A 14,557-nucleotide genomic window follows, 5' to 3' on the forward strand; every position below is an offset into this window, starting at 1 on the left:
GCCAGGGGTTTGTTTTGTAAGGAAGACCTGAACTGAGCTGAACTCAACTCTCCGCTGGGCTGCAGGATGCAGCGATAACAAGTTTCCAGTTTTTTCCCCTTCCTGACAAAAATACATGTGAGCTTTCCTTTCGGGGGATACAGATTTTGGAGAGGTTGTGCTGAAGTAGCTCTCCAGAGGGAAATCACAGAGATTACAGAGTCTCTGCCCCACAGATCATTAATTTAAGCCACAGGAGGGCCTGTGCCCGCTGCCAAAATCACAGAAAACCCCACACAGAAAGTGGGGTGAAGCCGATCTGCAAAACTAAGTTCCTTTAAGAGTAAAGATCAGTGCAGTCAGATCTTGATGACTGCTGACAGAGACCCTCCTGCCAGCAAGCCTGGTTTTGTCGTGATAACGTCTATTATAGCAATAAATACTAAGAGCGGAGTATTTCTTCATTTTAAAAAAACCCAGTATTTTCCCTTTTCCTTGCAGCGTGGCAGGCTGAGGTGTTAATAAAGAAAGGAAAACGCCTGGAAACAGTTTATCTTCATAATTTTGTGCGAATGACTAGGGGAAATACTTTAAAGGAGAATAAAAGGGCAAATCCTGAAGTTTCATTTGAAATTAAATGTGACAGACTAAAAAAAAAAAACCAACCCAAACAACAGGGAAACCACCTTGCCAACCAAACCCCATCTTTCTTTAATCTCAAAATACTGTTTCCATTTTGGTTGCTTTTTAGTTCTCTATTTTATTTAAAAATAAAATAAAGGTAGTTTCAGAATGAGAACAAACCAGCATTCTTAATCAAAATGTTACCAGCTGTATGCTGTTTCTTTCAAAACAAAATGTTATTAAAATCAACAACGGCTGCTTTTGTATTAAAGTTGGCCTCAAAAGTAACTTGCCAGAACAAGGATGTGCCTGTGGAAACGTATCCCAACCATCGCAGACAGCCCCGGTTGTGATATTCTGCATCATTCTCAACCAAATTAGTCTTAAAATCAGGAATTTCCTGTTGAACACGGGATTTCCAAAAAGCAGTAAACTGGAAGTTTCAGTCAGCTTTGGAAAGGAGTGAGGAAAAAAGGGAAATTAAAAGTATCTAACACAATAACAGAAAGAAGGCTCAGGTTCCAGAGCTGCTCTTTGCCTTGGGACCTTTTGCCCTGGATTAACTGGGTGGGTTTGTTTGGTTTAAGTCTGAATACATTAAGAAAACAACCTGTTTCCCACTGATTTATTTATTGCCTGTTTTGCCACATGGAAGCTCAACAGTTTGCACTGGAAGGAAAATGATCTTTTTTCCCTTATCCACCAGGCAACAATGATGTAAAGATAAAAATTCCCTTCTGCACATCAGACCTATATCTGAAAATATCACTTTTTAATTTTCTTCCTGCTAGACTAAACAACTTGTCAGCTCTGGTATTTTCCAGAACTGATTCTCTCCCATGAAGCCCCATTTTTCTTGAAATGCCTAAAAATGGGGAGCATGTTCCCTGAGGGTTTAGCTGTGCCAAAGAGGACACCGCAGCCCACTGGCTTCTCCTGCAGCGCCGTGGCATCACTGACTCACTTCCACCTTGTGATCATCTATTAACCCAGATCTATTTCTGTCAAAGGAACCACTTCCGAGTCAGCTGTCCTTGTCCCTTCTGCACCATATCTGATTTTTCAGCCCCTTTCCTCCAAATCCTCAAGACCATTTGGAAACTCCATCCCTACCCCAGTCCTAGCCCTTGCCACCTCCATGTGCTCTCCAGATTTAATTTCTCTATTCTCTCCTTCAGGTTATTACTGAAATTAAAACACAGGAGCCCAGGTGACAGCAAATCACAAATGACTCTCACTGGGCTGAAGATCACTCGCAACAGGCAGTGGGAATGAAGCTGCCATGGGGTGCAGGGAGGTGTTAAAAGCCTTATCATATGATATTTATTGCTTCTTTCCCCACGAGGCCTGTTACCCGTCACAGAAGGAAATGAGATTAAAGTGAAACCATTTGCCCTTGACAAATCTACGTTGACTGGTATTCAGCTCCATATTTTCTTCTTAGCTGCTTACGAATGATTTCCCAATTATTTATTCCTCTGTCTCTTTGATGTTTTTCAGGAACTGAAGTTAATTGGCCTGTAATTTCCAAGCCCTTCCCTTTTTTTCTTTTTTATTTTTTTTGTTAAATGAAGCCTATATTCCCCCTTTCTCAGCCAGCTAGCACCTCACCTCCCTCCCAAAACCCTCACTGCCAACAGCTCTAAGACGACTGGAAGGACTTTCAAAGTTATCTAGGATAAAGCCACAAAGCTCATTCGAAAACCATCAATTTATCAAACCTCAGCATAACCCATCCTTTCCTCATTCTCCCGTTGATTCTAACCTTGATCCCTGCTTTCTGCTGTTCCAGCTGTCAATTGTGCTGGACTTTTTGGTGACCAGTGGTGCAATGAGGACAGAAAATCAGTCTCCTGTGGTTGGCATGTGAGGATGACACAGAAGCACCTTTCATAGGGCATGATCTTATTTCTCTGAGTGGTTTGGATCACTTGAAAAGTCTCATGTAAAAATAACAGGAAGGAAATTTACAGTCAGGAGAGATAGCTTTTTAGCTAAAACCACTGAAATAATCTTTAACGGAGATCACAAAATTAGCGAAAAGTGAAGTTTGAAGAACTCAAAACTCAAATACTTTCAGTTCCTCTTTCAGTACTCCGGGGGAGGTTACACACTCAGTTCTTGTCCCAGTCATGAAAAAAATGTGTTTCCCAGCAACACATATTCACATTTTCTCATTTTTACAGTAGGGAAATTGTTCCAGCATGGAGTTTAATCAGGAAGGCAAGGACTCTACATGGCTCTCCATCCCACGCCAGCAGAGAGCCCGCCACGGCAGCTGGAGCATTTACATGTCAGGGTTTGAAGTTTAGACCTTGCCATAGTGCTTGACGTGGAATTTGGATTTCCACCACACCTCAGTACTCTGCTGAGCAGGTACTATAGACAACACTACACCCACCCCGAAGCTGCACCTGCAGAGATTTCAAGCCTCATGCTCTCCTTTGCTCTGTCGACCCTGATTTGCCAGGAGAGGAATTCTGACCACTCCACCACCGCTCTCACTCCTCTTGCTGACCAAGGACAACCAGGTAGGACGTAGGTGATGAAACCTTGACAGATGCCTGGTTAGCTCTTGTGATGTTTCGTTGTAGTTATGAGCTAAAGCAAGTCAAAGTATGGTCTCTAGATCCCAGTTGCAGCGGTAAAAGGTTGGCACCTAAAACCAGATGAGATTCTGGGGCTGTGTCCAGCACAGCACTTAAACCAGTAGGTCTAGAGGGGCAGAAATACTGGCAGCACTGGGTACCAGCAAGCCCAGGCAGAAGAACAGAGTCTTCCCAGTGAAACCTGGAGCGTGCAAGGAGGAGAAGTTTGCTAAGGAGAGCACTGGCGGGTCAGGTCTTGGGGCAGGGAAGTAGGGAAGGACCACAGGAAGCTTTTCAGGAATAAGTGCAGTTTTAATGGCTGGATCCATCAAACTGTATAAATCCACTGGTGGGGCAGCCCTGAGATACATGCTCATGATGATCTCATGCTGGTATTATTCACCCTTTCTCCACGCCGTGTTCCCTTTTTGTGGTTACTCTTTGCTCTTTCAAGGTTGAGAGAACGAAAGGAGAATTAACATCTTCTCTACTTGCCTTTGGGCGTGGAGAGAGGAGAGCAGCTGATCTTCTCCTCCACTCCCTTCCGCTGTGCGGGTTGGGGGTAAAAACCAACATTTGTCTGATGGCGCCTGGCTCAGACATGGTCGGGGAAGGACTCTCTGATCTTTGCATTTCTACATTTAAACCACAATGACCAAGCATGACCCGTGCACACAGCTGACACCACCAGCCAAGGCCTAAATGTAGACCCATCTCATCTGCCACCTCCTTTCTCCACTCAGAAGGTTCTCAGATCTCATTTCAGCTGCTAATATTTGAAAGCCAACCCGCTACTTGTAGGCTCCAACTCAAAATTTCTCAGTCCTCCCGTGAAGCTCGGCGTTGATTAAACATTCAGAATTACCTCCAAATGGTGTGCCCACACTAGAAACGATTCCATGGGGAGATACACGGCCGCCACAGAAACACACGCTTTGTTACAGATAACCCCAAAGAACACTGATAGTCAACGCTGCTTCCAGCTGCACGACGAAACATCTGCAGGACTCTCAGGCTGCAGTACTTAGTACCACCATGAATTCCAATTAATCCTGAAGGTGAGAAAGGAGAGCTGAGATGAGAGGCTGCTTCCTTGGGGGAAATGGCACATTCCTGCTGCAGCTGGGGCTCTGCACCAAGACACGAGGTGCTGGCTGGCAGGTACCAGCCGTGACACATGGCTGAAGGTAAAGCTTTATTTTTAACTTGTATTTTTAATGTACATTAGGAAAAGTTCTGTGCTCTGCTGCTCATGCGAAGCATGTCACTGGAGGCATGTTGGTGTGACTCTCCTATCCCTCTTCCTGACTCAGCCAGTCATGTGGATCTGAGCAAACAGCAAATCCTTCAAAAAAAATGAATAAAAGTACCCAAAAGTCATACAAAACGGGAGTCATGATTTCCCTAAGCAAGTGTTTTGCAGATTGTTTTTCATTTTTCATGCCCCCACAATTCGAAGGGAGCATGACTGGAGGAATCTGAGACAGTCTGGAGTGTGACTGGTGAGGAAACCCCAGGACAGCTGAGAACCAGAGAGGAACTGGCAACTTCTCAGAGCTCCCCTGGGAAGTGTCTGTGGGGGGAAAAGGACTTTTCATCCTGTAGAAGGAAGGGACCCGGTGTGCCCAAGTGCTGGCTCAAGCAGCCACCACAATCCCACAAAAAAGGAATAGGCAGCCACTGTGGGAAAAGTTTTGTCTTTTATGAGGGGTGGTGATGACTTTGGTTCCCTTAAATTGAGTTAATTTTTCTTCTAGGGGAAGAAGTAAAAGGTTTATTTTGTACAAAGGGGGAATTGTTCATCACTTGATGTCAGTCAACTTCTCATACTTCCTCGATGAGCAGAAAGGCTCTACTGTCCTTGCTGGATTTTCCCACCACAGATTTTGCTTTTGAAAAACAGCTCCTGTTTGCCAAGTCGTTTTAACTCATGATGTGGTGCTGTCCTACCCCCCACTCCTTCCTAGCCCTTCCCTCCTGCCAACATCAGCGTTTATGCAGGTGAGCCAAGGCAGATCAAGCCCCAGAACCAGGTCATCCCATCATCAGGCTTTAGCGAAACGAGCTGTATCTTGGTGCTGATCTGTCTGAATGGTGAGAGAAAAGAGGCGTGATCCCATCCCCTTCTGTGGCTGGCAGCACTCCCCTGAAAACAGTTTGAAACCTCAGCCCACATCTAAAGCTCTGACTTTTGTGCAGTTGTTGACACCTGAATATCAAATGGGGATTTTTACTGGAAAGTTACAGAATGACAGAGTCATCTGGGTTGGAAAAGCCCTTGCAGCTCCTCCAGCCCAACCATGACCCTCCCCCTGACCGTTCCCAACTCCCCCAGATCCCTCAGCGCTGGCTCAGCCCGACTCTTCAACCCCCCCAGGGATCCCGGGGACTCCCCCCTGCCCTGGGCAGCCCATTCCAACGCCCAACAGCCCCTTCTGCACAGAAATCCTTCCTCAGAGCCAGCCTGACCCTGCCTGGGCAGCTTGAGGCCATTCCCTCGGGGCCTGGCGCTGGGGCCTTGGCTCCAGAGACTCATCCCCCCTCTCTGCCCCCTCCTGGCAGGGAGTTGCAGAGGGCCAGGAGGTCTCCCCTCAGCCTCCTCTTCTCCAGACTGAACCCCCCCAGTTCCCCCAGCCGCTCCCCAGCAGACCTGTGCTCCAGACCCTGCCCCAGCTCCGTTGCCCTTCTCTGGCCACGCTCGAGTCATTCAATGGCCTTTTTGGGGTGAGGGGCCCAACACTGAACCCCCTCAGCGAGGGGCGGCCTCCCCAGTGCCGAGCACAGGGCTCAGATCCCTTCCCTGTCCCTGCTGGCCATGCTAGTGCTGATACGAAGTTCCTTGGCTGTTCCTTAGAGAGAGGTTTCAGGAATGGGAATTCAAGCCAGCAAACCCAGGATAGACCATATGGCATAGCAAGGAAACCCTGGAGGACAACACAGAGACCAGAATCCCCTTTGGCATGTAAGTTAAGGAGAATCTGTTTCTTCATCTAAAGTTAATGTAAAATAAACTCAAAGTTGCAAGTCATCCCTTCTGCCTTTGGACTAAAATTTGCTTTTTCAGGAGGAAATCTTTTCAAAGCTGGTGGAGGGACTTCACAAAAAACATTAAAAGGGGGATGGGAGGAGCCACATCCCCCTTATTGTTTTTTAGATCTCCAACAAATGGAAGCGCTGCATGTTTGTATACTGTCTGTATCTATTTATTACACATAAAATTGATCTGTGTTTTTGTGTAAATGTTAAGACTAAGGCAAACACCCCATAAAATATGAGGCAAAACTATAATATACCAAGAAATTCAGCCCTACCAACACTGAAATATGAGTCTTTTCAGGGGGAAAAGTCACAGTTCCCTGCTGTGAAATTGTCTCCCTCTCCCAAACATCCCAAAGTCACAAGAGGGTAATTGCATAAGGCTCTACTGGAATAAAGAGATTCCAGTTCAAGCACTACCATGGTGGCATAACACACTCTCCATTATGTAAAAGCATATCATAGAGCTTTGATTGTACAAGCATCCCATCACTTTCATGTGAAGAAATTGCACTGCAGGTTTCAGCTGGATGAGAACAAGCTTCAGTGAGAAGAACAGTCAGCTTTAAACATTGACCTTTCTCCCTTTGGATCTTTTTTTTTTTTGCAACTTGTTATCAGCCAAGTCCTGATTATCTGCAAGCAAGCAAAATTCTTGGCCGTATCTGTGTTCCAGGGTTTCAAAGCTTCAGCAACAGCTTGTCCCTGTGACTTCTTTCTGGGCAATGAACTCGAAGCAATTGCTGATCCACAGCCAGTCTTTTATTTCTCTGTTTTCCTGTGCTTCGGGCAGCTCCAGAACCTGTCCATCGGCAGGACATGTTCCATAAGAGGCCTGGACATGGAGTCTGCTGATTCTGACCAGTTTGCTGATGCTGTGGCGTTCACACAGCCACAATCAACCCACCGAACCCATTCTTACCCTTAAACTCGGATCTTCTGATGCCTGTAGCTGATGCCTGCAAGCAGCCGGTGCTAATTGCTTGAAGGGGCCTCAGACAAGAATTCACCCAAGGATGTAATTTTTGCAACTGTGCTGGTACGACTCGGGGAGGGCAGAGAAACCAGAAGACACCTGTGGGAACCAAAGATAAGAAAGCTGAGAAACTTTACAGACGGAGCAATGAGCCAAGACAAGGCCACATATGACAATAATTTCAGAGTTCGTGGGGAGGGCACTGAACTACCTCTTCAACAACCACTAGGGACTACCCCAGACCACTGAAACCCCCCACAGAAGCCCCCCTCAGAGACCCTTCCACAGATTTTAGTACGTTTGCGCAATATATTAATATATGCATTAGAACCTCTGGAAATAGGTGTGTACTTTTCGAGAATTACCTTAATATTCACTTCTTTTATTGTATATAAAGTGTGCTTTTGTCGACTGGCATGCTCGGTTAGCGGGATCCCCCGTGCATTCAGCACTACCATACAGACTGCCTGCCGGCTAAAACTTCAAAATAAGTCTTAGGGGGTTCTTCTGAGACCGAATTCACGGTAACACTTCCTTTTTCTTTGCTTTTAACTTAAAACTTTTTCACTGTCGCGCCCCTTTGTGCCAGCCTCCGTTCTCACTGGAGGCACTTCACGAGGGAACGAAGGGCTCCAGGGGCTGGGCGCTGTGGGACTGATACGCGACCGGGACCTGAGGTTCCTCACGGCTGCCCGGCGCTGGCTGCGGGCCGGTAGCGCCGGCACAGCCGGTGCTGGAAGCGGCGGAGGGGGTGGGGGGGGGCAGCCAGGCCCGCCTCCCGGCGCCATGACAACCCCGCCGCCTCCCTCAGCGTTCCCGCCATGCAGCGGGCGCACGTCTATCCCCGTGCGTCGTGACGTCACTTCCGCCGCCCGGCTTCGCTATAGTAACGGGGACGCGGCCTCGGCCATGGCGGCGCCGCGGCGGTGCCGGGAGGTGACCGGTCCCTTCCCGCGCTCCGTAGCAGTGGTGAGGGGCTGCGCCCGGGCGGGTGGAGGCCCCTCCGCTCCGGAGGGGTGCGGGGTCCTTGGGGCGGGGCTCTCTGAGGGGATCCGGGAGCGCTGCGGGACGGGGAGCCCCGTGCGGTGCGGGCTGAGGGGCTTGGGAGCACCCGCTGCCATCTGCTGTGTGTCCGTGGGGGAGCTGGTCCAAGTGGGCACTCGCAGAGCGGAAGGGACCTTAAAGGTCGTTCGGTTCAACCCCCTGCCCCGGGCAGGGCCACCTTCCACCAGCCCAGGTTGCCCAAAGCCCCGTCCAACCTGGCCTTGAACCCTGCCAGGGAGGGGGCAGCCACAGCTTCTCTGGGCAGCCTGTGCCAGGGCCTCACCCCCCTCACAGGGAACAATTTCTTCATTAGGTCTCATCTAAACCTTCCCTCTGCGAGTTTAAATCGTTCCCCCTCATCCTATCCCCCCCCTTTCCCGCAGCCCCTTTCAGCCCTGGGGGGCCGCTCTAAGGTCTCCCCGGAGCCTTCTCTTCTCCAGCTGAACCCCCCAACTCTCCCAGCCTGTCCTCACAGGGGGGCTCCAGCCCCCCCAGCATCTCCGTGGCCTCCTCTGGCCCCGCTCCAGCAGGTCCGTGTCCTTCTGCTGTTGGTGCCCCAGAGCTGGACCCAGCCCTGCAGGGGGGTCTCCCAGAGCGGAGCAGAGGGGAGAATCCCCCCCTGGCCCTGCTGCCCACCCTGCTCTGGGTGCAGCCCAGCACACGGGGGCTTTCTGGGCTGCCAGCCCAGTCAGTTTTCCACCCCCAAACCCCCTCAAGTCCTGCTCCTGGAGGCTGAGGGGGTCCTCGATCCTACTGTCCATGTTGCTTTGAGGGTACATGGGCCCCTTGTGTGTGCAGTGGGGTGCAGCAGTGAGTGAGGAGCCGCTTAGAGCCCTGGGGAGCTGTGCCAGAGCAGGAGGTGGCTGGAGGTTACCTGTGCTGAGAACGGTGTTTGTAAAGCAAACTGTAAACACCGGGGATATATAGGCAACAGGCAAGTACTTGGTCCTGAAGCTATTTCATGCTCTTGTAGTGGTGGTGTGGTCTTCAAGGCAAGGTCTGTTGGTATTTACCTCTAATCCCAAATTCTCATCATTTGGTGTTATATACTTATTTGGTCATGAATTCAACTAAAAAAAAAAAGAAAAAGCAGAATAACTGATTTTATTTTCACCACTGACATATGCTTTCTCTTACAGAGAGCCAAGCCTCCTAAAGGACAAATAAGTGATTTCCTCTTGGCCCGCAGACGGAAAGAAGAGGAACTCCTGGAAGATGCTCGTTTGTTAAAACTCTACAACCAGCATCGTGAGGTCTATGAGTGGCATCAACGCAACGAACTAAAATGGCTGCACGGGGCTGTGCAGAGGAAAGTGGATGCGACAATGCAGGAATATCTGTCAAGGACTGAGGAGAGACGAGAGAGGTAGCAAACAAGTAGCAAATATTAATATCTGCCCTACTGTTTGCAACTGAACTGTATGCTTAGAGGAATGATTAGGGGACAAACACGCTGTTGAGCTCAGCTCTGTATGTTACACAATCCATCATGGCATGGTATTTGTTATTCATTGTAACAGGAAGCATAGGGGGGCTTTATTAGTGGTCAGGCAGCTTTGGGGCTCCCGCTGTTAATCACTGGGCCAGTCCCTAGAGATATGTATTCATAGTAACTAGTACAGTTTAGGTGGCATTTAGAGCATTGTCTGCCAAATGCAAGATAAAAGTAGTATTACAGCACTTTTGTTGCTTGATTTTTAAAGAGAGTGAAGAGTACTTGATCAAAGTGTCAGAAGCTTTTATTGTTGGGTGTAACTGAGGGTTTTGTTGCAACGTCAACAAGTTAATGTTTAGGTCCTGCAAGTAACGCTTTGCAGCACAGGCATTTGAAAAAAAAAAAATTATAAATCTTTCAAAAATAATAACGGTAAGGCATATTACTGTCTTGTAAAGAACAGAAGTGTGCTGATCTCATAAATAAAATCATGATTTAATTTTTCAGTTACTCTTTTGTGTTAAGTGACATTGGAGCTGTGAAGTTCATCAGTTTGGGATGGTTCAATGTGTCTTCATGGGACAGGAATTGTACACCAACAATTGTACACTGAGGTTGGAAGGAACCTCCTGAGATAATCTAGTCTAACCTCCTGCTCAAGCAGTCCCCTAGAGCAGGTTCCCCAGAACTGTATCCATTTGAGTTTCGCTTATCTCCACACACAGAGACTCCATCACCCCTGTGGGCAAGCTGTTCCAGTATTTGAGCACCATCACAGTAAAAAAAATGTGTTTTCTTGTGTTAAGGTGGAATTTGACATGTTTTAATTTGTGCCTGTTGCCTCTTGTTGTGTCATCTGGTACTACTGAGAAGAAGCTGTCTCACTTTTCTACATTCCCTCCCTTCAGGTGTTTGTATACATTGATAAGATCCCCCTGAACCTTCTCTCCAGGCTCAACAGTCCCAGATCTCACAGGAGAGAGACAGCTTTAGGAGACATTCTCCTTTTAGGAGAGCTGTTCCAGTCCCTTAAGCATTTTAGTGACTGTTCACTGAGCTTGCTCCACTGAGTTGGTTTCTGTGCTGTACTGGGAGCCCAGAACTGGGCCCAGCACTTCAGGTGAGGTCCCATCAGTGCTGAGAGGAAGTGGTGTCCCCCAGGGCTGGGTGTTGGGGCCGCTCCTGTTTAACATCTTTATTGATGATCCAGACGAGGGGATCGAGGGCACCCTCAGTCAGTTTGCAGATGACACCCAGCTGGGTGGGAGTGTTGATCTGTTCGAGGGTGGGGAGGCTGCAGAGACCTGGCCAGGCTGGAGCCATGGGCTGAGCCCAACTGGGGGAGTTTCACTGAGGGCAAATGCCGGGGGCTGCCCTTGGGCCACAACAACCCCCAGCAGGGCTACAGGCCTGGGGAGGAGTGGCTGGAGAGCTGCCAGTCAGAGAGGGACTGGGGGGGGTGAGAATGAGCCAGGGTGTGCCCAGGGGGCCAAGGAGGGCAATGGCATCCTGGCTTGTGTCAGCACTGGCGTGGCCAGCAGGGACAGGGAAGGGATCTGAGCCCTGGGCTCGGCACTGGGGAGGCCGCCCCTCGCTGAGGGGGTTCAGTGTTGGGCCCCTCACCCCAAAAAGGCCATTGAATGACTCGAGCGTGTCCAGAGAAGGGCAACGGAGCTGGGGCAGGGTCTGGAGCACAGGTCTGCTGGGGAGCGGCTGGGGGAACTGGGGGGGTTCAGTCTGGAGAAGAGGAGGCTGAGGGGAGACCTCCTGGCCCTCTGCAACTCCCTGCCAGGAGGGTGCAGAGAGGGGGGATGAGTCTCTGGAGCCAAGGCCCCAGCGCCAGGCCCCGAGGGAATGGCCTCAAGCTGCCCAGGGCAGGGTCAGGCTGGCTCTGAGGAAGGATTTCTGTGCAGAAGGGGCTGTTGGGCGTTGGAATGGGCTGCCCAGGGCAGGGGGGAGTCCCCGGGATCCCTGGAGGGGTTGAAGAGTCGGGCTGAGGCAGCGCTGAGGGATCTGGGGGAGTTGGGAACGGTCAGGGGGAGGGTCATGGTTGGGCTGGAGGAGCTGCAAGGGCTTTTCCAGCCGAGGTGTTTCTGTGAAGGATCACCTCCCTCAGAGCTAGCAGTGCCTTTCCTCTTGCAGCCCAAGATGCTGTTGGCCACCTTTGCCTCAAGGGTGCATCGCTGCCTTACCTTCGGCTTCTCTTCCAGGCCCCCCACATCCATTTCTGCAGAGCCACTTCCCAGCCAGCCAGCTGCCAGCATGAGGTTATTCCTCCCCAGATGCAGGATCTTTGTTGAACTTCATGGGGTTTGGTTTTTTTTTAGCTGCTTAAGATCTCCGTTCTGTTTTTGCAGGGAGACTTGCCTCAGTACCTGGTGAAGAGAGTACAGTTCAGTTCCCAGCATCAGCAGGTCTCTGGCTTTGCTGCTGTAACTCCCACCAGCAGTGCCAGTGTAGGTCCACACAGTAGTAGGGGCATCCCTTTGTGTAGAAGGGAGAGTCATTTCCCAGAGGCTGCTATAGCATTTGTCCTGGAATTAGTGAGTTTCTGGATTCCTTAGGCCCAGGTTTCTTGCTGCTAGGATTAATAGAGAGTTAAATGGTGGTGTGTTTAAAAATTACCAATTCGACATGATTTTCTCATCAGAGATCCTTCAGGATGAAGTGGTTTACAGCGTGATGCTAAAATAAAAAGTAATTTAAGAGAAGATAGAATTATAGATGCGGAGAGGAGGGTGCGATTACACTGAAGGATAGCAATAGTACATGATCAAACCAGTGAAAAATGTAGCCTAGAAATTAGAAGGATCCATTTAACAGGGGACTGAAGTTGTAAAGCATCACTGGAAAGGGGTTTGTAAGATAAGGAGCTTAAATTCTGCCAGGACATAATCACTCCTGCTGTGCTGAAAGATCCCCTCTGTGGGCACAGCAGGAATGATCCCTGAGTAAAAATTTTATGTTCTCTTGGATGTTTTCTTTTGTAGGAAGTGTTGAATGGAGCCCAGTACCCTTTTTGTGGCCATAACAAATAAAATAGAACTTTGTCATTCAACAGAAGGATTGTTTTAGCTTTTATTTAAACATTTCCATTGCAGGCTTCGTGAGCTCCTGGAGGCAGAGGAAAACAGGTATTTTGCTGAGATGGACTCACTTGAAGAAACGGTACAGGAGAAACAAGAGAAAATGAGGGAGCGAACAAAATTACTGAGAGAGAAGAGAGAAAAAGAAAGACAACAACTGGTGGCTGAAAAACGAGAGCAGCAATTCAGGTATCGCTGTAAAAATAAGTTATAAAAGAGAATTTGCCTGAAGTAAATATAAAGAGGCAGTTTAACAAGAAGGTGATAATAATAAACTGAGGAAGGAAAGGTGAATGTGGTTAAAATGATAGAACAAAAAAAAATTAAGGTGAGCATCCCTGCATTTTCACCTGCCAAGTCAGTTGTTTTGTAATTCCTTGTTCTGGCGTGTAGTTCCATTTCAGCTTTATACTACTGGAGTGAAAAAGTTTCATGGAAGGTTAATTTGGCCTCAGTCATGCTTATTAAGCTAATACACTGAAGATTCTTGAAATGTTAAGTGTGTCCAAAAAGACAGTGGTTTTATTTATTGTATACTTTTAAAGAGCACCAGTCGAAGCTAAGGTTTTAATGCAACCTGAAATTCTGTGCCAAACCTTCCTGATTTTGGCAACATCTTTTGAAGTCATTAAGATTTGCAGGTGCTTATCAGGCCCTGAGGCCTTGGCATGAATTATGACTTGTTCAGTTCTTGGAAATCTGGTTTTCTGAGAATGGGGAAAAAAAAATATTCATGTAATTTAATTGTAACCATTGGAAGTGTCTCTTCCTGGTCTCCTACAGTGCTATGGAAAACCACAACACTGACTTGTCAGTGTGCAGAGGCTCGGGATAAATATTGACGCTTTCACTTGTGTATAAACTCTGATTAACTAATTTCACAGATAAATGTTGGTTTCTTAAATGTGGGGTTTATTGACCGAGACAGCTGTTAAGGCAGCGTATGCGCTTCTTAATTCACATGCTGGCTTTAAAATATGGCCCTCACAATTTACAATTCCTAGTTTGTTCTCTACCCATCTCACAAAGTGGTTGAAATTCACGTTTAAAATTGTTTAGAGGAGATGCTGCTGGAGCACCTTTTCTTTTGTACTTGTAGCTTGTCTTACGTGCCAAGGAGAAGGGATTCAGCGTGTGATTTAGACACCTGAAGGTAGGTGTCTATGTGTTGGTATCTTTATATTCACTAGGAATCTGAGACTGTGTTCTACTCAGTAGATCTTCATTGAGATCAGGACAGTTAAAGGAACCTAATGTCATCCTAAAGCTGGCATAGACCAGTCTGCTGGGTGAACTGCACCCAGCTTCCACTGACTGCATTGATCAGGTTCCCATTGATTAGAACGGGAGTTCAGTTCACATGTAGACTCCCATTTTAGATGCCTAATTTCAGCTATTTTAATTGCAAAATGAACCCCACCAGCAAATTTCATCAATTGGTGATATGTACTTGGACTTTCATGCTGCAGTTGCCTGTCTTAATGTCTCAGGTCCTCCTTCTTCCCAGTACAACCTACTGATATATGGTGCACGCAGTCTCATGGGATCATTCCCATCATCCTTCTACCTTTCCCAGTCTGCTTTTGTGTCTAGGAAATATTCATGTCACATAGTTTCCGATTAAAACGTGTTGCTGGAGCTTTACTAGGCGTTCTGCTGGCTGCAGTATTTCAGAGGATTTAGAGACAGCAAAATCATTTTTCTTCATAGCTGTTGTGAGTGGCAGTCTTTGGGTATCTTTGCATATGAATCTTCATCTGACAGCGCACAGAATCCTTCTTTTTGACTG

At 48.0% G+C, this 14,557-nt stretch overlaps 1 protein-coding gene across 1 annotated transcript in view; it reads left to right on the forward strand.

Annotated features, from left to right (window-relative positions):
* Nucleotides 1-8,082: 8,082 nt before the first annotated feature.
* CFAP53 (cilia and flagella associated protein 53) overlaps nt 8,083-14,557 on the forward strand; it is a 36,150-nt gene continuing 29,675 nt past the window's right edge. The window contains exons 1-3 of the mRNA XM_074932894.1: nt 8,083-8,172; nt 9,387-9,613; nt 12,784-12,957. Of these exons, the coding sequence (XP_074788995.1) occupies nt 8,113-8,172; nt 9,387-9,613; nt 12,784-12,957 (461 nt within the window). The 5' untranslated portion in view covers nt 8,083-8,112. The remainder of the gene's footprint in view (nt 8,173-9,386; nt 9,614-12,783; nt 12,958-14,557) is intronic.

This window comes from Athene noctua, chromosome Z (genome assembly GCF_965140245.1).
Source record: "Athene noctua chromosome Z, bAthNoc1.hap1.1, whole genome shotgun sequence".
NCBI classification, from domain to species: Eukaryota; Metazoa; Chordata; class Aves; order Strigiformes; family Strigidae; genus Athene; species Athene noctua.